The sequence below is a fragment of the Ricinus communis genome, chromosome 1 (assembly GCF_019578655.1).
Source record: "Ricinus communis isolate WT05 ecotype wild-type chromosome 1, ASM1957865v1, whole genome shotgun sequence".
NCBI classification, from domain to species: Eukaryota; Viridiplantae; Streptophyta; class Magnoliopsida; order Malpighiales; family Euphorbiaceae; genus Ricinus; species Ricinus communis.
Window position 1 is genome coordinate 34,334,656 of NC_063256.1, and position 23,765 is coordinate 34,358,420.

A 23,765-nucleotide genomic window follows, 5' to 3' on the forward strand; every position below is an offset into this window, starting at 1 on the left:
ATAAAAAAGTATATGTCCAATATATATTGAAGAAAAAAAGTATATGTCCGGTATACTTTTAAACGTAAACAACAACAAAAGGTATATATTTTACCAAAAATAATATAAATTAATTATACGTTAGGTATTTCAATCTTTTTCAAATAAAATTAAAAATACAAACTCAAAAGAAATTGAACGATAAAAATAAATGTTTGCCAAATAATAGTATATTTTAGATATCTAAATTTTTTTAAAATGAAACAAAATCAAACTCAAATGTTCAACAACAAACGATGTATGTTTACTAAAATATGATATATATTAAGCATTTGTAAAGTATTTGAAACTAATTTTAAAAAAATAAAAAAAATAAAGAAGATGAAAAATGAGTACTTCTGAAAACAGTAAAAATATTTAAAAAAAATAAAAAATATTTTTGTAATTATTTTAAAAAATAGATAAATAGTAAAATGAATATATTGCTTCAAACTTAAATTTTACTAATATAATCTTAATTATTATTTTAATTTATACCATTTCTCAAATTTTATTTTTAATTTTAATTTTTAATTTCTTTTATTTATATAATATATTTTGGATTTTCTATTTATTTATTTCAAAACAATATAAAAATATATATATTTAAGAATGAAAAATATTAAAACAGAAGTTGAAATGTGTTTATAGTTTTAAAAAAAGGATGAAATTATATATTAAATCTATTAAATTTTATTTATCATCGGAATCAAAACGCTAGAAAAGGAAACGACAGGGGATGGTAAATAGAAAGGATAGAAATATGTACAAAACGACAACTACAGTGTGAATTTGCATGTTTGAAAACAGCTGTCTCATGCATGTACAAAGGCAATTAGTATCTATCCATGTCCTTGTAAGATGATCAGGGTCTTCCGGTTATTATGCAAGGTTACGTGTCTTCCTTAATATGAGATTTCTTTAGTATAGTTATGGATCAGTAAAAATAATTTATTCTAAAATTAATAATATAATCATTAAAATTTTTATATATATACATTCTTTTATATATTTTTTATTTAAATATAATAAATTTTTTATTAATTTATTAATTTTTATATTAGTAATCAGAATTAACTTTAAATGTTATTTTTTTATTATAATATTTTAAATATTATTATAATTTTTTTAAAATAAATTAAAAATATAAATATTAAATTCTAAAATAATTATATAAAATTATTAAAACGTGTAATGTTTAAAATTTATTTAATAATTAGATCTTTATATTAAAATTGAATTTTATGATATATCACATTTATAATTATACTCTAATTTAAAATTCAACAGTTGATATTTTATTAAAATTAAAATTAAAATTTAAAAAATATATAATTTTTATTAGATAATAAAACTTAATTTTTAAGTTGAGTCAATGGAAAAATTATATACAGATATTATACATTGTTCTAATAATTATCAAATAGTAAGGAATATTAAATTATGCCTATAGAACATGGTCGAAACAATTTTAAAACTTTTTATTAATTTAAAGAGAACTTAATTATGGTCTAGTGGGTGAGAATTAGCTACTGAAATAGCATTATTTGCTATGGAAAGGAATAAAACACTAGCCACCTTTTCTTTTTTTAGAAAAAAAAGAAAAAGAAAATTTTGTGTTTAAATTAGTTTACTCAAAAGTTTAAGTTGTTAAATAAAATTTTAAAAATAATTTTATATTTTTAACACATTCTCACATATAAAATATAAATAAATACAGACTCATCTTATTTTTGGATGCTAATTTTTAATTAATAATACGAGAGTGATAAATAATCGAACTTTAAATATTTCAATTATACAAGCTCGAATTCTCTGTGACTTGATAAAAAATTATTTAAATAAAGTCGATTGATTTGAGGGTGATAAACTAAATGTAATAAAATATTATTTTTAGAAATAAAATATTTAACAATAGTCACTTGTGACTTTTATTGTTTATACAGGTTATAGCAGTAACATTACAGAAAGTGCTGTTATTTAGAGTTTACCCTATTAGGGTTGTTAATTAGACTTCAAAATATTAGGATTTCATTTTTCATATAAAAGTAAAAAGTAGGGATTCACTGCATCAACAGAAGGAATACAACTGAAACTAGCAGGAACAGGTTACTATTCATTATTATAAACTCTGTTTATTAAGCTTTAAGCTACCACCATAAGCTTACAAAATGGATCAAATTTTAAGCTGGTAAAACAATTAATAATAATAATAATAATAGAAAAAGCATAAAATTTGACCATGTAATTTGATCTGTTGACACAAAAAATTTTATGGTTTTTTTTTTGTAAAATGTTAGTATTCTAAAAATTAAACAGTTACCAATTTGTATCTAAATTTACTAATACTGTTAATCCAATAGTTTAGCTTATTTATTTGTTTATATCAATTTTTAGACAATTAATTCCACCACCGTTCTATTTATTACCAATTTAGCTTTTGTCTAATATTAATTATATAAAATTTTATAAAATTTAGAAAAAAAATTGAAGAGAGTAAAGAGAGAGAAAATAATCTTAACTAATCCATTTGTTTTTAAAATTCTAGTTAATACTGATGAGTTCAGGAATATCTAACCAGATTAGAGAACTCTATTTATTGCCATCTATTCGACTAGACCGATTTTACAGTAATCATATTTTATTAAAATCTCACTTGTTAAAATTATTAATAGTGTTAACAATCTGAATACAAATTGCTAACAATGTAATTCTCAGAGTACTAAAATAGCACTAAAAATACCACAAGTCATCCTGTATCAAAAGATCAAATTATATACTTTTCTCTAATAATAATAATAATAATAATAATAATAATAATAAATAAATAATTTATGTGTAAAGAAATTGTATGGTTTATCAATTTTTAATATCGCTTTTTCTTTTTATAAGAATAACAATAAAAAGAATAAAAATTATATCTGATACTTAAATAATTGAGTTTATCAAAACACATTTATAAAATTAATATATGATTTAATATTTATCATATATGAAATATATTTTCTATAAAATTAGAATCTATTAAATTTGATCTACTTTTTAATGTTTAATATTTATTAATATATATATAATACTCATATTTTATTCAGAAATAAAGTCTATTAAAGCATGCATACAATATAATTTAAAAGAAATAAAGCTGTCAAACCATGAAGACTTAGTTTTTCCACCTGTTATGCATGCAAGACCTCTTTTCCACCATTGTTTAAAAATGTGACAGTTTTGATAAGAAATTACACAAAGCTGTCAACACATTATAACACTTTGAAATTTTAATTTGTCCAAATATGACAAACACTTGGACTCTCTCTATCTCTTTAACTCTCTCAATCAAACACTTATACATGCAACAAAAACACCTTTCCAAATGAAAGGACTCAACTCTCATAAGAAAACACTCTTAGTTTGTTATTCTGAGTCTTTTGCAAAGTCTATTATGAAACACGTTATTTGGATGTCAATCTTTTCTATTCCATTTTACTGTACAATCTATTCTCTTATATTTTACATATAATCACCAAATATAAAGAATTTTAGTGGTTATTAATATAAGAAAAAAATCAATTTTTATTAATGTACTAATAAAAAAAAGTTAAGCAAAATGCAATCATCATAAAATTATACTAAAATATGTTATTTTATGTATTCATTTTAATTTTAAATACGTATCTTCTGGTTAGATGATTTTACACTTAATGAATAGAAGTATTTTTTGAATCAAATAAATAATACATATATTTTTTTTAAATATTTTTAGATACATTTAATATGTTTCTCATTTTTTAGATTATAAATATTAATAAAAATATAAATTTTTAATAACATAAATATTTTAAAGTTACCATCCGACGAAATATTTTGTAATCATCATAAATTATTAATATATACACATATATATTAATAATATATTAATTTCAATCAAATTTAAAAAATAAAATTTTAATAAAATTTTAATGCATTTTATAAATTCTATAATACATTATTAGATGTCATATTGCTTACAAAATTATAATTTAATAATGATATTAAAAATAACAAATATATAATAAAAATATAAAACACGTAATATTCCTTTAATACGAAAAAATATTTTCATCCTGAAATAAAAAAGAATTCTATTTTTAATGACTTTTATCTGTTAGTAAAAGACAGTATGACGCTATAAGACTCAGAGTTCGTATTGACTGTATTTTTAAAAAGCTAAGAAGGAAAATAAATTTTAAATAATATTTGATTATTTTGTCCCATTATGGGAAGAAACTGCTATAAATAGGGGAGAGTCCTTTTAAGTATTTGCATTCCAAAGAAAATAGTTAAACTTTTCGTCATTGTGTTTCATGGGCACTATGGCGTTTCATCTCCTTCCCATCTTTGCTTTATTTTGTGTAAGTATTCCCAAAATTCTACAGTTCATTTTGTGTTCATCTTTCTTAATGTTTGATGCATCTCTGGCTTCCTTATATATATATATATATATATATATATATATATATATATTTGATCATCAATGTTTATGTTTATTATTATATTGCAGGTGATGATATCAGGAAGTAAAGCTTCTCTACCTGCAGAAGATTACTGGCATTCTAAGTTACCCAACACTCCAATACCTCAAGAACTCCTAAAACTCTTGCAGCCTGCAGGTTTATATCACCTTTTATTCTTAATCGACTTATTATTATTAATTATGAATAATTTCAAATAATCATTAGACAAAAAAAACAATAATTATATATAAAAAATTACTCATGGAAATTCTTTTAACAAAAATTAGAGAGTTTTAAGGAACACCATTTTATTCATTGTATAAACTCATTAAAAACATACTACATATGTGTAATATTGGCTAATTAAATCACAACTATAATTATTGTAATAATGAAATTAGTATGAAAAATCCCTAGTTTTTCTTTTCCTAATATATTTAGCAAGATGGGATTTGTTTGTTTTTTTTTTCTTTTTCTTTCTTCATTTTAAAGATTTTTAGATTTTTATTTATTTTTTAATCTTTTCTTATTTATTTTTTTATCTATTTTTAGTATTTACAATTTATTTAAAGGATTTAATTAATAAAAAGATTAATTTAGTCCTTTTTCTTTGAGAAATGTTAATTAATTTAAGTTCTAAATTTACTGTTAAGTACTATACTCAATATAACATGTTTTCATTAAATTATAGTAAGGTTAATTATTTAATTTTAGCTTAGTTATTCTAATGATCAATAAAAACACTTAATGAATACTTTAATTAAATAACAAGATCACACTCATTCGGATAAAGTTTTTATCAAAATGGAATAAAATGTTTAATTTTAACAATATATTTAATTTTAATTTCTAACAAAAATTGGTTAATTAGTATTCTTTTACTTGATTTATTTTTTCTTTTAACTTTTTAAACAATTTAATCATATATATATGTATATATTATATATATAAAAATTAATTTTTGATATATAAATTTTTATAATTTTGATATGTGTGTTTATATTCCGACATATAATTATTTTGATATGTGTATTTATTTTTGACACATGAAATTTAAGTCATGTGTAATTTTATAATTTTTTATGAAATTATTGAATAATAAATTATATTTCTAGTTCAACAATAATTCTAATTCTAAGAAATAGCATATTAATTATATATTGATATTATATTAACTTAATTACTTAATTTTCTAATTAGATAATGATTCTAATTCTATATTAAAAAATAGTATAATAATTATATTTTAATATTATATTAATTTATAAATTAATTTTTTAATTAGGTAATAATTTTAGTTTTAATTTTTAAAAATAAAATATTAATTATAATTTGATATTATTTTAACTAATAACTAAAAGAACTACAAAATTAATCATTATTTATTTCAGTTTTTACTCCCTTCATATAGTATATAACTATTTAATAACTTATTTTTGAATCTCAAAACATTATAAGGAGTTTTAGTAAAATTATTATTCAATTATACATTACATCATATGAATAAATAATAATAATCTATGTAGCGTTAATTTTAATATGTATCGCAATGGTTCTAAATTTCTTTTAAAATGTCTATTTGCAATTTAAAATAGATTTGGGAGGCAATACTACTTTCTGGGACATGGGCTTTAACGATGGTCAGAATTCTCCTAAAGGCATGGATGAAAAAAGGAAAAACTCTGAGAAAGATTTTATGGAGGGTTCGGAAGATAAAAGAAGCAAATATGGAAGGCGGTATGATGAGGCCTTTGTGGAAGGTACGGATGATAAGAGGCAAAAATATGGCAAACGTTATGATGAGGCCTTTGTGGAAGGTGTGGATGATAAGAGAGCAAAATACGGAAAGCGCTATGATGAAGCTTTTGTGGAAGGTGTGGATGACAAGAGAGCAAAATACGGAAAGCGCTATGATGAAGCTTTTGTGAAAGGTGTGGATGACAAGAGAGCAAAATACGGAAAGCGCTATGATGAAGCTTTTGTGGAAGGTGTGGATGACAAGAGAGCAAAATATGGAAAGCGCTATGATGAGGCTTTTACGGAAAATGTAGATGACAAAAGAGAAAAATACGGAAAACGCTATGATGAAGCTTTTACGGAAAATGTAGATGACAGAAGAGAAAAATACGGAAAGCGCTATGATGAGGCTTTTACGGAAAGTGTAGATGATAGGAGGGAAAAATACGGAAAGCGCTATGATGAGGCATTTACGGAAAGTGTAGATGACAAGAGGCAAAAATACGGAAAACGCTATGATGAGGCATTTGTGGAAGGTACAGATGACAAGAGGCAAAAATACGGAAAGCGTTATGATGAGGCCTTTGTGGAAGGTACAGATGACAAGAGGCAAAAATACGGAAAGCGTTATGATGAGGCCTTTGTGGAGAGTGTAGACGATAAAAGACAAAAATATGGAAAAAGATATGAGACAAAATTTAACAAGCATGCCCTCCCCAACTCGACAGTATTTTTCTTACAAAAGGATCTTCATGTTGGCCAAAAGATGAAGCTTCATATTACTAAGTCAACAAACGAGGCTAAATTTCTGCCTCGTAAAGTTGCAGAGTCCATACCCTTCTCAAGTAAAAAAATAGCAGAAATGTTAGAGCGATTTTCAGTAAAACCTGAATCACTGCAGGCTAAGATAATCAAGAAAACGGTGGATGATTGTGAGTCCGTAGGGATCAAAGGAGAAGACAGATTTTGTCCCACATCGTTGGAATCCTTAATCGATTTCACTGTTTCACATATTGGTAATAAAGCTCAGGTACTTTACAACGAGGTAGATAAGCCAACAAGAATGCAAGAGTACACCATTATGGGAGTCAAAATGGTGGGAGAAAACCAAGTGGTATGCCACAAACAGAAATACCCATATGCTCTATACTATTGCCATTCCATTAGTGCCACCAAGGTATATACAGCTCCACTGGTAGGTGCTGATGGAACAAAAGCTAAAGCAGTAGTAGTTTGCCACTCAGACACTTCAAATTGGAACCCCGGGCACTTAGCCTTTTTGATGCTCAAAATCAAACCGGGAGAAGGAACTGTTTGCCACTTTATCAGAAGTGACACTCTTGTCTGGTCTTCTAACTAAGAACTCCAAAGAAAAAAGAAAAAGAAATCCTCCAATAATGTGGATTTCTTGGCCACCAAAGAGAGTTATAGATGCTTGTATTGTCTAATGTTGCTTTCAATAATCCACTGTTTATGTTGCATGTATTATGGCCTTGTAATACTTTGTAATTATAAATAAAAGTTTGTTTAATGTTAATAAAAAAATGTGATTGTGTTTTTTATTTTATTTTATTTGTTTACTTGTACTATTTATATATAAGGTATGTGGTAACCTCTCTTAACAAGAAAGCTTCAAGTTGTTTATACTTAATAATCTATAAGTAGGGATAGTCACTATGTGATATCCATGGAAATTAAATATTTTTTGGGTGATTTTCTTACACAATAATATTTCTATAATAATGAGAATATATGATGACTGCATTAAGAATAAATTTTAAAAAAGAATAAAATAGAAATCAATATCATATAGATTAAATGTAAGAAAGAATTAATAGAGATAGAGAGTAAGAAGAAATAGAGATCATTTAAATGAGGATTGGATTGAGAAAGAAGAGAGAGAAATTGGATTGGGGAAGAGGAAAAGATTCAGATTTAGTTTGAGAAAGGAAGGATTTGGTTTCATGCAATATATATATATTTTTAAATATCATTTAGGTTATAAATTATAAAATTTATCCTTTATTTGCATTTTATATATATTTAATTAGTAAATATACTTAATTTTGATTTTATATGAATTTTGTGAAGGTACAAGAATAATAGAGAGAAGTATATCCCTAATGAAAGTGTTAGATGAAATTTAGATTTGAACGGAAAAAGATAAGATTTGAGTTAATTTTATAGCTGATTTAACCCATCTAATATGATGCATGTGATTTCAAATTCTGTTTTTGTTTTAGCATATTTTTATTTATGTCGATATATTTATATATTAATTTTAAAATATAAATTTTTTGACATTTGTTATTATTTTTAATATATAAAATTTTTAAATTTAAATTTTTATGTAATTTTATAATTTTTTTTATAAATTTATAGATCAACAACTTATATTTTTAATTAAATAATAATTCCAATCTTATAAAATAATATTAATTTTCTAATTAGACATTGACTTTTTTTTTTAAAATCAATTAGATAGTGATTCTAATTTTAAAAATAACATTTTAAATTATATTTTAACATCTTATTAACTAATAAGTTAGTTTTTTAATTATATAATATTTCTAATCCTAGAAAGATAATAATATCAATTTTATTTATAAGTATTAGTTTTATAATAATAAAAATTAATTAAACATTGTTAGAATAATTTTTATATCAATTTTGTTCATATATTACTACTATTTATTACTTTTTTATTAAATTATATTTAATTAGTAAAAAAACTAATTGATCCACATTAATAATAAAAACTGTAAGTTCCTTTCAATAAATTTATTTATTCCATTCTTCATATGTTATGATATAGTATTATTGAAATCGAAATATATTTACATGATGAATATCCGAATACGAGATTTGGTTCAAATCCAAATCTATAAGCTAAATTCCCTCCCTATATCCAAACATAGAATAAATAAAAATTGATAATTTATAGGGTATGTTTCATTGTTGAGAATATTTTTCTATTTTTATTTTTAATTTTTAAGAAAAATCATAAAAATATTTATTTATTACTATAAAAATTTTTCTTATGTGCAACTATTATAATAATTTGAATCGTTATTATTCACATACTAAAAGATTAAAATAAATTAAAATAAAAATTAGTTTGATAATTTATTTAATAAATTAATTTACTTTTATGTTCAATTTGTACCACTCTCATTTTTTTTTATTTTAAAAAATTTAATATTCTAGTTTTAAAATTTTATTAATAAATTTAATAAAATTATAATCCATACATAAATTAAAAGTTGACTATATTTTTGGTACGAAAGTAATACTTTTTGTTTATGTGCGTTGGATGTGTTATCTTTTATTATTATTTAAATTTGAATAATTTAAATATATAAGTTGATATATTAAATTGGCATCGCAATTACATTGTGAATCACCAATATAAAGACAATGAAGAATTATCATATAATAACACAGTTGTAATTAAATGGTGCATGCAACCTCTAGTTGTTGTTTAATTTAGAAGTTTTGTGCGGCCCTTAGTCATTTTCTACTTGACAACTATATTAAATATGTTTGGTAAGACCTAACAATCAATAGCCGATAATAAATATAGTTTCAATCAGTTATTGATTATATCATATTTATTTATAGTTTTTTTTCTTATCGACAACGACTTATAGCCTATTTAATTTTTTTATTTATTTGAAAGAAATTATTATTATTTAAATTTATCAATAATAATTTACTTTAAGTAAATTTCTGATGTGTCTTTTTTAGTACTCGTAAGTGCATGAACTGTTCCTATAGTAAGGGTAAGTTCACCACGAGGTCGATCTCTCAAGAAACTATGAGGTCACTTATTATAAAGACTAATTATCAACACAAAACAATAAAAGTAAATCTAAACACTCTAAATCGTATGTTTGAGATGATAATAGTCATAAAGTAAAGTAACTAAACAATAAATAAATATGCAATGCAAATGTAAATGCTTATGATCTAAAACTATATGCTAAAAATAGTATTTAATCTAGCCATTTACTTAGTAATCTCCTTGTTTTATTTTAAGCATAGATCTAATGAATGAGATGGTAATGTGCCTTTTCCCTAAATCACTCGAGCTAATGATGCAACTTAGATTTCTTATACCAACATAGATTAAAGTAAAGATGACGTTTCTAATACTTTTAAACCTAATGATTTTCATAACAATTACTATTGCTAAATTAATATGATGGTTAACTAACAATAATAACTGAAACTAATAAAGATATGAAGGTAAAGAAATCATTCATTAAATAAATAAATAACAATGTTCATACAAAAGTAAAAAGACTAAATTAAACACTTATGAAAACTAGCCTAACATATTTAATCCAATGATCATGGTATTAAATAGAAAGACATAAAACAATAAAATAAAAAGCTCCCTCAAGATCCAGAATTTCTTCAAGTAGGAAGAAGATTGGCCTCAGTCTCCACTTCTTGAAAAGCTCCTTAGATCCTCAAAGAATAATGAAAATTAAAACTAAAGTGTTTATAAAAAACTGTAGAGAATTATGGAGAGAATAATAGTGGCAGGTGTAGAGAGCAGGTAGGAGAAAACTCCCCTCCTTCTTCCTCCTTCCTCTTTAGGGTTTTGTAGAGATTTATATAGAGAAGAGTCATCCTCTAAATAAATCTCTCTAGAGATGAGTATATTAATATAAGTCTATCTAATAGATAAGACTTTAAGTATCTTAATCTCCACCAAATACTATCCCATAAATAACTCTTAATATAAATCCTAATAATTATACAAAATGACTAAAATATCCATTGGGTCTTATAATTAGCAGTCCATGCATCTTAATCTTGGACATTGGCACGAATATGTCCCATTAAGCTTCTTTTAGCTCTATATTTTTCTCTTTTTGCTAATATTCCTGAAAATAGACAATTAAACTTAAGTGAGGCAAACACACATATTTTCACCATTTTATATATAGAAATATATCATTAAAGCTTTAAAATACTCTTAAATATCTATACATAATTTGGACCGATCAATCTCATATAAATTTTTGTAATTCACGATAAATGATTATTATTTTAAAATAATACTTAATAGTTAACTAATTATGATATTTGATATCATAATTTTTTTATTAGTAAAATTTAAAATTTAATCCTTAATATTAAAATAATTTTCAAAAATAAATACAATTGAGTTGAATAAAATTAATTATAATATTCTTAATTATTATAAGTTTCTTTATTAATTTTTATCATTAAAAGTAATACTACAAAATAAAATATATTTAAAAATAAGTTATGTTCTTAATTATCATTTAACATATTAACAACTACTAATAAAATTTTACCAATTATCAACTGTGAGCCACCAGCTGCATTGATTAGCCGAACCAATACAGACTCTTAATGAGACTTATTTAGTGATAACTGTTTTTTTACTTTTATGCGTTGCACATGAATTATAATAATTTAACTCGTTATTATTTATATAATAAAAATAAAATAATTTTAAAATAATAAAAATATGATAATTTATTTAAAAAATTAAAATTAGATTAAATATATAATTAAAATAAAGTTAAAATTAATATATTATTTTTTAGATTAAAAATTATTATACAATTAAAAAACTAATTTATTAGTTAATATAATATCAAAAGTTATAATTAAAATACTATAAACTAAAGTTAGAACCATTGTTGATTTAGAATTATAATAGAGTTGGACTTTTTAGAATTAGAATTATATTAAATGAATTATTAGTTGTGAATATTATATATTATTAAATTAAGTTAATAAATGACTAAATAAAAATAATAAATTTGCACAATATATTTTAATTGTAATATTAACGTACTATACATGTATAAATTAATAATTTATTATTCACATAATAAAAAATAAAATAATTATTAAATTAGTAGTTCGTATATTATATATAACATTACTATATGAATTATTATTAATACTTATTAACAATAAAAACAAAAGACACATATAGTAATAGTTATGGATCTTAGTTACTTTTGTTTTGGAGATGCTTATTTACTTATTATTTTTTTAATAATAGTTATGATTTAATGTGATAATGCATTAGAAAAAAGTCTCAATAATAGTTTTTATTTAGCAAGCAAATGATTGTGTGTACAAATCTACTACTATTCAATAACACCTTTGGGCAATTGTAAGCTCATATAACTATTTTAAATATCATTTCCCCAAATTTACCAATTTTGTTAAACTAAAATACGATAATAATGTGTAAATTTTTATAATTAATTGAACTAAGAATTTTTATGGTTTGATTTTCAATTGAAAAGAACTTCAAATCAAAACTAACTATTATTTTGATTATTCGGGTTGCAATCCTAATTTTAATAATATGTTGTATAATAAGAAACTCGATTTTTTTTTTCAATTCATGCGATACTTAAAGAAAAAAGAATATTAATAGGAATTTAATTTTCTCCAAGATTTTAGATAAAATCATTTAGTTTTGACAATATTTATTCTAACTTTTATTTATATGTATTGTAAATCATGACATATATGTTTATTTAATTAATACATGAATTTTATATGAAATTGTGAAACACTTAATTAATACATAAATAATATATGAAACTGTGAAATGGTATATAAATGAATGATTTTTCATGTATTTTTTATGACATATTGTGTTATCCTTTTCGCAATATTTTTAAAGAGTTAAAGAAGATTGTGGACTTTTATAACATTATTTACACCCAAAGAAAAAAGTAAATTGGTTATTTAATAATTCTGATATTAACTTTAAATCGATAATTAAGGAAATTTATAGATATACACTATTTATTATATGATCTACAAATACATTTAATAAAATTATATATGATGTTTTTTTTTTGTTTTCTTTAGTATTTCTCATACAATGCAAGCTTAATTTCTCTCATCAAGTAATGATGATAATACAAAATGATCATTAAATTTTATATTTAGGTTCATTTGATTATAAAATTTTAGTTTATTTTATTTTTATTATTTAATTTTAGCTATATATATTCTCGTCATGTTAAAAAATAAAAAGGTGAAACATCACAAGATAGCCAATAGAATAAGAGTAATTAAAAGAGAGAAATGTGATATGTCAATTTCTAATTGGCTAAATGACTAAATTATAAATAAAATAAAATATAATAATTAAAATGAAATAAAATAAAATAAAACTTTCAGTAAAAAAGAAACTACATATAAAATTTTATGATAATCTTTTATTATAATATCTATCAAATAAGTTTTTGTTGTATTTTCTTTTTTTACTAAATTCAAATTTGTAAAACAACACCAATCTTTTCCTATAAAAAGCAGGAAGTTAAAGATTTAACATTGTTGTTGTGTGTGTATTCAATTTTGGTATTACTTGGGATATATCATGCTCAAGAATTCAAATTGAATTCTTGTAAAATCATGACACTTATGGCATGATTTCATTTCTTTCACATTGTTTTATTTTCAAAAAATTTAATTACAAAAATTGAATAAATAAAAATTAATTGTATTAAAAAAACTTAAACCATTAGATAAGGCTCTAAAAATAGTTTTATATCTCTAATAAACATTCTTCTAAGTTATGGCTGTCCAAACACTAAGTATAGGAAAGAAATCCATGTATATATTATTATCATCACATATATGCAGTGTACAAGGAGGCCCTCTGTATAAACAAAGGAAACATGCACCTATCAACTTGTATATGCTCTATTATACAATAAGTTCATCTCTCTAAATAAGATATATAAAGGTATCACGAGAAACTATTAAAAAAATGAAATGAAATTATGTATTTGAAAAAAATATATCACACCAACAATAAAATTAAACTAACTCATCTAAACATGCAAACAACCCCAAACAAAAGCAAAACTCCATTCAATTTCCTATCCAACAAATTCAAATATACTGAAATTGATCCGGAGTCCTCGGCATCATCATCATCACTTACATCTTGTGGATGATCAAAATTGGCTGGCACAATAGTATCCGGTGCCGAATCGTCACCGGTGACATCCGGACTATTTGGCGCGGGCGCTTGCTCGGACGGGCTTTTTAGGCTTTCAGGCAACCCTTTTCCATGAGTAACATTAATATTGAAATGCATACCGCTCTTGCATTGATCACCATCATAATCTCCAGAGAAGAAGTATGTAATTCCTTCTTTTAGTAGAGGAACATCTACTGTAACTCCAAAGGTGGCAGTGTTTGATGGATCAGTGGTTGACCATTCAATTGTATCATTCTCTAGAGCATTGTCATAATCACATAGCTCGTATGTAGTGAGGTTGTATGTTTGAACAACTGAATGATTGTTATTGGTATTGAAGACTGCATTATCATATACGAAACAACATAAGTTTTTTTCTTTAAAAAAATAATAATTAATGTATAACAAACATATATCATAATTTCTTCCAACCCATTCAAATATATATCAATTGGTCTTCTAAATTATATTTTAAAAAAAAAAAAATTAACATAACCCACTAAATTAATTCGAAGAAAGAAGGGTTTAAGATATTTATTTCAGAAAATACTTTACAATTCTTTTTTCTTTAAAACCAGCTTTAACAACAAGAACATTTGAAAATCAAACTTTTGGGTCATCATATGCACATCAAAACTTATAATTGCTCACTAAAAGTGAACCAATTATTTTAATGGCTCACATGTGCAGGAGCTACTGAATTGTTTGCATAACATATTAAGAGATTATTTAAGTAGGAGCAGAGAATGTTGGACTTTGCAAAGAGAAGTAAACTATAGAATTTATAAATTGGTAATTCACATGGAGCCAATTATAAAATATACAGACAAATAAAGTTGCAGAAAATCAAGAAATGCATGAGAATTTTCTGAAAAAGAAAATACTTGGACGGTTGAATACAAATACCAAGAAACTCAGTATAAAAATAATTGTTAATAATCAATGTTTTGCTTATGATATCAAACCAGAAACAGTATTTTGCCGACAAAACCAATCATATGGAGACAGGTTAGGAAGAGGTAGGGTGTGTTAGTGTTGTCCTAAAGTATTTTGTTATAAAAAAATAAAATAAATAAATCTAAAGTATTTTACTTTAAAAAAATAAAATAAATAATTAAATAAATTTATCACTTTAGGCCCTGTTGCCAGTCAATAATATCTATCATCTTCACACTTATGCACATGGGTATGTTTTAGGTCAGTTGTACCATGTGAGTGAGGACACACCTACTCTACTCTAACACAGATTTTTCAAGTCTCCTCTTAGAATTTCACTTCACTCCAACCTCTTCTTTTTCTTTCTTTTTCTTGTAAGGAGTTTGACCCACATAACATGGATAATTTATTGGCAATTACATAGTGTAATCATAAAGGCAACTTTAATTAATTGATCTAGATATTAAGAGTAAAACATAAATAAGAATATATTAAGAGATTTAATTTTGATGATATATACGTCTCTCAATCTAGAAGAAAATGGATTGAAATCCTCTCACGGTCAACTTGAACATAATCTATCATGTTTGTAATCTTTTTTTTTTTTTTTTTAAATTGAATGGTTGAAACTTTTATCAAAAATTTAAATTTAAATTTCTAAAAATAAATAGTTATTTTTTAATAACAAATCTCAACTATTGATTATAATTTTGGTGGTTAAAATTATTTAGATATGATCTATCATGTTAATAATAATATGAAAAGCAGAATCTAATCCCGAAAAAACCGAAAATGTTATGAAATAATAATAATAATAATAAAATCTGTTTAAGATTTTGACTGATAAAAGTGATTCTTAATTTTATTTTATTTTATAGAGAAAAGCATATAAAAATAATTTTTTTAAGAAATAGTTCAATAAAAAAAATTTAAATAGTTGTATGTAATTTATTAAATTAAAAAGTTTAAATATGTTCTTTTTAACATTCACTAAGAATCCATAAGAGTGGAACATGAATGGATGTATGGGGAGCTTTGTTCTTTTCTTTGTGTTGAAGGGCAACAAGGAACAAAGAGGAAAAGAGTACAAAGTAAGTTGGTCTTAGTTGGCAGTTCTTTTGGCAACTTTTATGGAGCAGTTGGTTTGGATCTTCTAAACCCCCATGTATCCTAATTTTAGTCTTTTCCTTTTTGAACTTAGCTTTCTCACTGACAACTATGCAAGATCTCACATCACTTGGGGGAATAAATAAGTAAATAAATAAATGTTATTATTCCAGTTCCATATACTTTGAGAAAGTAAAATAAACTCAACTTAGAAAAATAAAATTTAAATAAATTCATTTTTAGCCTTGCAAGAGTATGTAACAGTAATATGACTTAGAATTTCATCAGAATTGCTTCTAATTTTAAATATTCTAACTAGCAATAGAACTCTGAATATGGAAATATTATTTCCTTATATTTCTTTGGTACACTTTTTTTCTTTACTTCAATAGTTCAAGAAAATAAGAAAAAGAAAAGAAAGACAATTCACCCTATATTTTCTAGGAAAAAAGAAAGTGAATTAAGTAGAGTAGATAGAGCTTCTTAAATGCTTGTTATCCTATCCTATGTGAACTTCATCTTGCATATCATTAAAATCAACCATAAAGTTTGGAAAGCTTCAACAAAAAGAAAGCAAAGTAAAATGGTAAAGAAAGTTATGTAAATGATAAGGGATCGGAAATATGTGGAAGAGAGCTCACTCTTTACTATTATCAAGTTTAATTATCTTCATTTTTTGTATATTTTTGATAAATTATAGAACTGCTAAGCTGATCAATAAAATAAGATCAAACAGGTTTTTGTACATTTAGGCAAAGACATGATCAAATTAATAAAATAAATTGCATACTTATTATCATACTAACAGATAATTAACAATTATAATAAACCCAGTAAGCCAAATGAAAAAAGATAAAAAGAAGATAAAAAGATCAAGAAAAAGAAAAAGTATTTGTCAGATTTTCTTGATGTGGTCTGAACAAAGTTATAGGAGTAACTGGAAATTTCACTTAATAATCACAATTAAAGTATGAAACTGCAAGACTGAAAATAATCCATGTATAAACTGTAAGAAGAAGAAGAAGAACTCTAATGAAATAAATGAATGTATAGAGAGAGAGAGAGAGAGAGAGAGAGCTTACTGAGGAAATCTCCCAAACTAAAGTTCTTGGAATCAGCCCATTTCTGGTAATTGAGATTAGGCTTTTCAGTACTATCATACCAACCCAAAGAGTCACCAACTGTGTAGTTCTTGTAGGCATCAGCAGATCCTGAAATACTGATCAAAGCAAGAACAACAACAAGAAGATGCATATGAATATGAAGACAAGAGAAGGAAAGAGACAGATGGCTTAGTCTTCTTTGTTCCATTGATCCTGAGGATGAACGAAAGTGTGGAGTTCTCCTGCTGTTTGGAATAAAAGGAGATGGCAAAGTGGCTAATGGAACTGTCATGTTCTTGGGCTTTATATATACTAACATATAGACCCTTTTATTTCTCAGTATTTACTAATTATAGCTTCTGTCTGTTTTTCTTTCTATTTTTTCTTTTCTTTTTCCTTTCTTTTTTATTGGGTTGACATCTACTGGTGCTTGAATTCACAATTTACCAATTATGCTACCTGTCTGTTCCTTTTTTCTTTTTTTCTTTTTTTCTTTTTTCTCCTTTGACATCAATTAGTGATGAACTCATACCTAATAGTTTTGAAAACCACTCTGCTATTATTCAGCAGAGGCTTTTGTAGACTTTAAGTGAAGTAATTTGTTCAAAACATGTATAATAAGTTCTTTTTCTTATTTGTTCATATCAATATTTTAAAATTCAATCTACTTTAAACAGTTGAACTAAAAATCGGTTGCCAATCAAATCTAATTAGTTTTAAGAATCGAAGATGCTATTAAACTATAATTTGACTGATATGATCAGTTAATATTTAATTAAATTTACTGATTAAACTGACTAAATGAATCAATTTTTATTATAATAATTTCAAATGATTAAAAATTCTATCAAATTGATCGAACTAAGAATTTAATTGGTTCAAATGATAAATTTATGGACTGAATTCTTAATTAGTTCGTTCATCTATATTATTTTTAAAATACTAGTTTACAAGGATAATATATAAATAGGCATTAAATTTTTTATCTTTAATTTCATTATAATTATAAAATTTATTTCGTATTTAATCAATCAACTTTAATTATATTTTAATTTAATTAATTTTTAAATTGAGTAAAAATCACAAATGAAAAATATTGATTAGAAAGGAAAAATGTAACATAATAGTAAATTAACTAAATTGTAATAATATTAAAATAAAATAATTAAATGAAATAAAATAAAATTTTATAATTATAATAAAATTAAACATAAAATTCAGTAATTATTTATATTTTACACATTAATATAGGATGTTATTAACAGGGTAAAAAAAAAAAAGGAAAATTCAAAATGAAGTGGAAGAATTATCTAAGTATATTATGAATGTTGCTTATAATGAGCATATAAGAATATTGATTGAGATAGGAGGAAACGGATTGGCCTTTACGAATTCAATAGTTATTGAATAATTGGAAATTGGCTGGTGCGTTTAGGAAATATTTACATTACTTTAATCAAAATTATTCTAAATAATTTATGACCAGTATACATCGTTCTATTAATTTAAATTGTTAATAAATTCATATCAATAATTTTAGTTGTTATTTTAAAATAGATAAAAGATTTAATAAATTAAAATAATATATTTATTTGATTAATAATTAGATATCATATATAACTAACTAATTTAGTATTTAATTTTATTAATAAATTATTAAAATTAAATAAAAATTTATTTTTATAGATTTATATGCTACTGTACACTTATGATATATTACTTATAATATACTAGAATGATTCGCCACAACAATTGATTCGGTATTATATGATACTAGTGTCATATATATTTTAAGCCATTAGATTTGTTAGATTTAATTATAACTATTGTATGAAAATTTACTAATAAAATAACATATAATTTTTTTTATCGATTACAGGCAATATATATAAATAAAATTTCAATAATATCTATATTTTATTTCATGCATTATATAAATTTTTTTGAAAAAGATATTAATTTTGTTAAACACTCCAATTAAATGTTTATTGTAAGAGTAGTACAGTCATTTCCACGTTACTCATCTTTCCTTTGTTTTTAGGTTAAGCTTTCTTGGTCATGTATATTATGTTATTACTTCATTTGTAACATGGTATGAGAGCCTAAATTGACTGAGTCTTACTGTTGTGTTGCTGAGTATTGCGGAGTCTTACTTTGGGTCTTATCACGCCTCGCTTTCTTTTCGTGACGCCATCACCGGAAATGACGCCGCGTCGCTATTTTCGCTTTTTCGTGACGCCTTGACGCCTTCACGCAACGCCGTTGCCGAGTCGACGCCTTCGCGACGCCGTTCGAGTCGACGCCTCACGCCTCTGTTTTCTGGTTTTACAAGGTCGATGATACTGGAAAGGTGCAGAGGTTGAGGAAAGAGTGTCCGAACGTGAAGTGTGGTGCTGGCACTCATCTGCTGCTGATATTTCTGATTCGAGGTAAATAGACCCATGAGCTTCTGTTCTGTTTGGTGATAACAGTGTTTTGAGTGAAAACCCATTTGGGTGCAGAGTGTTTGATAGATCAAATCATGGCAGTTCTGAAAATTTCTTTAAGGATTTGAGATGTGGGTTTTGGTTAAAACTGAAGAAAGTTTCGAGCTTTGGACTTGGATTGTCTTGATTTGCTAAAGAAAAGAGCTTGTGTTGAGAAACAAAAAAAAAACAAGAAAAGTGAAGGGTAGAGTGATTAGAAGCACCATCAGCGTCAGATTATGCTCAAAATAAAATGCAGGCACTGTTCATTCCATTTTCTCGCACTTCTTACATTTCCAGTTGGGCATATGATGTTATGAGATGTCAAATTTTTTACTAGAATTTCAGGTGTATGTGTAACTCTGCTTAGGTTGTTTGGTGATTTAGTTCGGGATAAACATGGATGGTACCTCTTTTTTTTGAAGTTATAATCGTCGTGTTGTTTTTTTTGAATATATTCCTTATTTTGCAATTCCTAACCGTCCTCACCATATATCTATGTATGATCTTATCCATATTGACCCTTTTGCTACTGATGTTGATGAACTATCCTCTGCTACTGACATTCCTGACACCTCTATTGGCTCCTCTACTACACACTCCGCCCAATTACCTCCTGAGACTGTGGATACTATCGAACCTCTGTATGCAATCATAAGTCCACTAAACAACCTGATTTTGATTATTCTTGTTATTCGAGTTCATTTGTTTCTTTTCTCGCTTCTATTCATCGTCTTTCTGAACCTTCATCTTTCAAAGAAGCCATTCTTGATCCTCTTTGACAGCTCTTCACCAAACCTATACTTGGGATTTAGTATCCCTTCCTGCAGGTGAACGTGCTATTGGTTCTCGTTAGGTCTACAAGATTAAAACTAAGTCTGATGGTTCTATTGAAAGGTATAAAGCTCGTTTAGTGGCTAAGGGTTATTCATAGGAATATAGCATGGATTATGAAGAGACTTTTGCTCCCTTTGCTAAAATGACTACAGTTCGAACTCTTATTGTTGTTGCTTCCATTCGCCGTTGGGATATAACTCAAATGGATGTCAAAAATGCCTTTTTGAATGGCGATCTTCACGAAGAAGTTTATACGGTCCCTCCTCCTGGTCTTGATCATCATCCTGGTGAAGTTTGCAGACTTAGGAAGGCTCTTTATGGTCTCAAACAGGCTCCTCGCGCTTGGTTTGAGAAGTTTTCTGCTGTAATTACTTCACTTGATTTTCATCCTAGCCACCATGACTCTGCACTGTTTATCAAATGTACTTCGACTGGTCGAATTTTGCTTTCTCTATATGTTGATGATATGATTATTACAGGTGATGATGTTGTCGGGATTAGTCTGTTAAAGTCCGAACTGACTCGTTGTTTTGCTATGAAGGACTTGGGTTCCCTTCGTTACTTCTTGTGTATTGAAGTTGCTTCTTCTCCAAAAGGGTATCTTCTTTCTCAATCTAAGTATATTTCTGATATTTTTGAGCGTGCTTGCCTTTCTGATAATAAAACTGTTGATACTCCAATTGAGCTCAACGCTCGTTATTCTGCTTCTGATGGTTCTCTACTGCCAGATCCGAGTCTGTATCAGACTGTTGTTGGAAGTTTGGTTTATCTTACTATCACTCATCCTGATATTGCATATGTTGTTCATATAGTCAGTCAGTTTGTTACTTCTCCTACTACAGTTCATTGGGCTGCCGTTCTTTGCATTTTGAGATACCTCCGCGACACTCAGTTTCAAACTCCTCTATTTTCATCTGCTTCATCTTTAGAGTTATATGCTTACTCTGATGCTGATTGGGCTGGTAATCCCACTGACCGCAAATCAACTACTGGATTTTGTATCTTTCTAGGTGATTCCGTTATCTCTTGGAAAAGTAAGAAGCAGGACGTCATTTCTCGATCCTCAACGGAGGTTGAATATCGCGCTATGGCTTCCACTACTTGTGAAATAGTTTGGTTGCGATGGTTGCTTGTTGATATGGGTGTCTTTCTGCGGCAACCGACTCCTTTACATTGTGATAATAAAATTGCTATTCAGATTGCACACAATCCAGTCTTTCACGAACGGACCAAGCATATCGAAATCGACTGTGTCACGACCCACTCTGTGGACCCGTGACCGGTACTAGGGAATGGGTAGGCTTAAAGCCACCGAATCCCGTAGTAAGCCTGAAACTCACTAACTCAATCAAATCTCATCTCAAATTAATATTATTAAAGTCACAAATTATCTTAATAGTTACATTTTATATAATTACTTCGGTCTGCCAGAAAAATTAGGCGAGACCCGAAACTCATAAAATTTACAATTGATACCTCCATTATTGCAACTGCGGAGAATCTAAGATTTTTACAATTTGACATACCAAATCAAACACCACTCGATGATGAAGAAGTCGGGTTACTGAGTAAGAGTCACGGGAAGGCTAACAGTCACGAATCTGAAAAACAGTAAATAGAGACTGTCAGTCTCAAGAGTGAGTTAAAATCAAATAATCTAGAGACTATTGCTTTCTTCACAGAAAATATTAATCATTCGAATCAATATATCAACCATGCACGTAAATACAACCCATATTATAATCATACCATAATAAATAAATAAATGAATAAATAAAAATATATTTTTACTTTTATGGGACGAGTGGCTCAGTAGAATCCTAACCCCAAATTCTAATAGCCTTTTGGCTCTCTTGATCCAATAAGACTGGCGCCCAGAGAGCAATGCTCGACCAGGGACTTTTACTCCGGCATCTCATTCCAATAGGACTTGCGCCCAGAGAGCGAAGCTCGACCAGGGTCCTTTACTCCGACATCTCACTCAAATCAGCCCAGAGAGCCATGCTCGACCAGGGCAAAACTCATAATAATCTTATTACCGCAATTTACTCAAATCAGCCCAGAGAGCCATGCTCGACCAGGGCGAACTCATAAAAATCTTATTACCCGTCCATGATCATTACCGGTGCGCACACGGTCCTGATGTAACCCATGGCATGTTCTACAAGCCACATTCCCAAATCGAAATCATCACATTTAATAAATATCATTGTCTAATGAAATCATCCAACACATATCGAAGTAAAGATTAAACATTTAGGGTAAAGCAATGTGCAATTCGTGAGGAAAAATAATAACGTTTGTATTATTATAATGTTACTAATAATGATATTTATATTATTTATGCAATGATTAATAATCAAGTGAAATCATTTATATTGCGATACTAACAATCATATCAAGCATAAATTCTAAAATAGCATATTAAAATCAGACTTAGCAATAGTGCAATGATTAAATGACTTTAACTCACAGAATCGGGCGACCTCCTAGCTCTGCTCCGGTGCCTCGGTTGGAGCGAGCCGAACAAACGGACAATCTAGTCACGAAAAATAATTTATCAAAACGCTGAAACAATCGATCATTAATCCTAGGTCTAGACTCATAGGACTGACTATCTAAGAATCTCGACTCGGGAGAATTCTACCGAAAATCTGGCAGAACCTCCCCTACAATACGGACATTACCCCCCGTAAAAACGGGTCGAGGACCTGCCAGAAAAACACTTCAAATATCCAACAATTCAAACAACGGGAGTCGGGTCTCCAAACTTCACTATTTCCCCGACTCCGCCACACAGCACAAAATACGAGGCAGGCAAACTGACAGACAATTATTTTTGACTCACAAATATCATCAAATACTCAACACAATCAATAGACACACAAATTAAATCAAAGAATTCCAAAATTAACGGGCTAGAGATAATTACCGAGACGCTCGGTCGCTCAGTCAACTCGCCTCCAGCTGCCGGAGTCCGATTGACGCTCCGAACACACCATCGGACTCACAACGATGCACCGATGACGATCCTCGCTTCCGATTTTCCGATCTGACACCCGATCGT

General features: G+C 26.6%; 3 protein-coding genes across 3 annotated transcripts; 2 read left to right on the top strand and 1 right to left on the bottom strand.

Moving 5' to 3' along the window:
• Positions 1–4,251: 4,251 nt before the first annotated feature.
• LOC125370908 (BURP domain-containing protein 9-like) lies at positions 4,252–7,812 on the top strand. Its single transcript, XM_048378355.1, has 3 exons — positions 4,252–4,406; positions 4,556–4,664; positions 6,104–7,812. The coding sequence occupies exons 1-3, from the start codon at positions 4,359–4,361 to the stop codon at positions 7,603–7,605; spliced, it is 1,659 nt and encodes a 552-aa protein (XP_048234312.1). The 5' UTR covers positions 4,252–4,358; the 3' UTR covers positions 7,606–7,812.
• Positions 7,813–13,861: 6,049 nt separating this feature from the next.
• Positions 13,862–18,081, bottom strand: LOC8268813 (lamin-like protein). The gene is made up of 2 exons (XM_002523208.4): positions 17,376–18,081; positions 13,862–14,591 (listed from the first exon to the last, which is right to left on the bottom strand). The coding sequence occupies exons 1-2, from the start codon at positions 17,713–17,715 to the stop codon at positions 14,095–14,097; spliced, it is 837 nt and encodes a 278-aa protein (XP_002523254.3). The 5' UTR covers positions 17,716–18,081; the 3' UTR covers positions 13,862–14,094.
• A 2,723-nt stretch (positions 18,082–20,804) lies between these two features.
• LOC125370001 (uncharacterized mitochondrial protein AtMg00810-like) lies at positions 20,805–21,977 on the top strand. Its single transcript, XM_048373555.1, has one exon. The coding sequence runs from the start codon at positions 20,805–20,807 to the stop codon at positions 21,975–21,977; it is 1,173 nt and encodes a 390-aa protein (XP_048229512.1).
• The last annotated feature ends 1,788 nt before the right edge of the window (positions 21,978–23,765 follow it).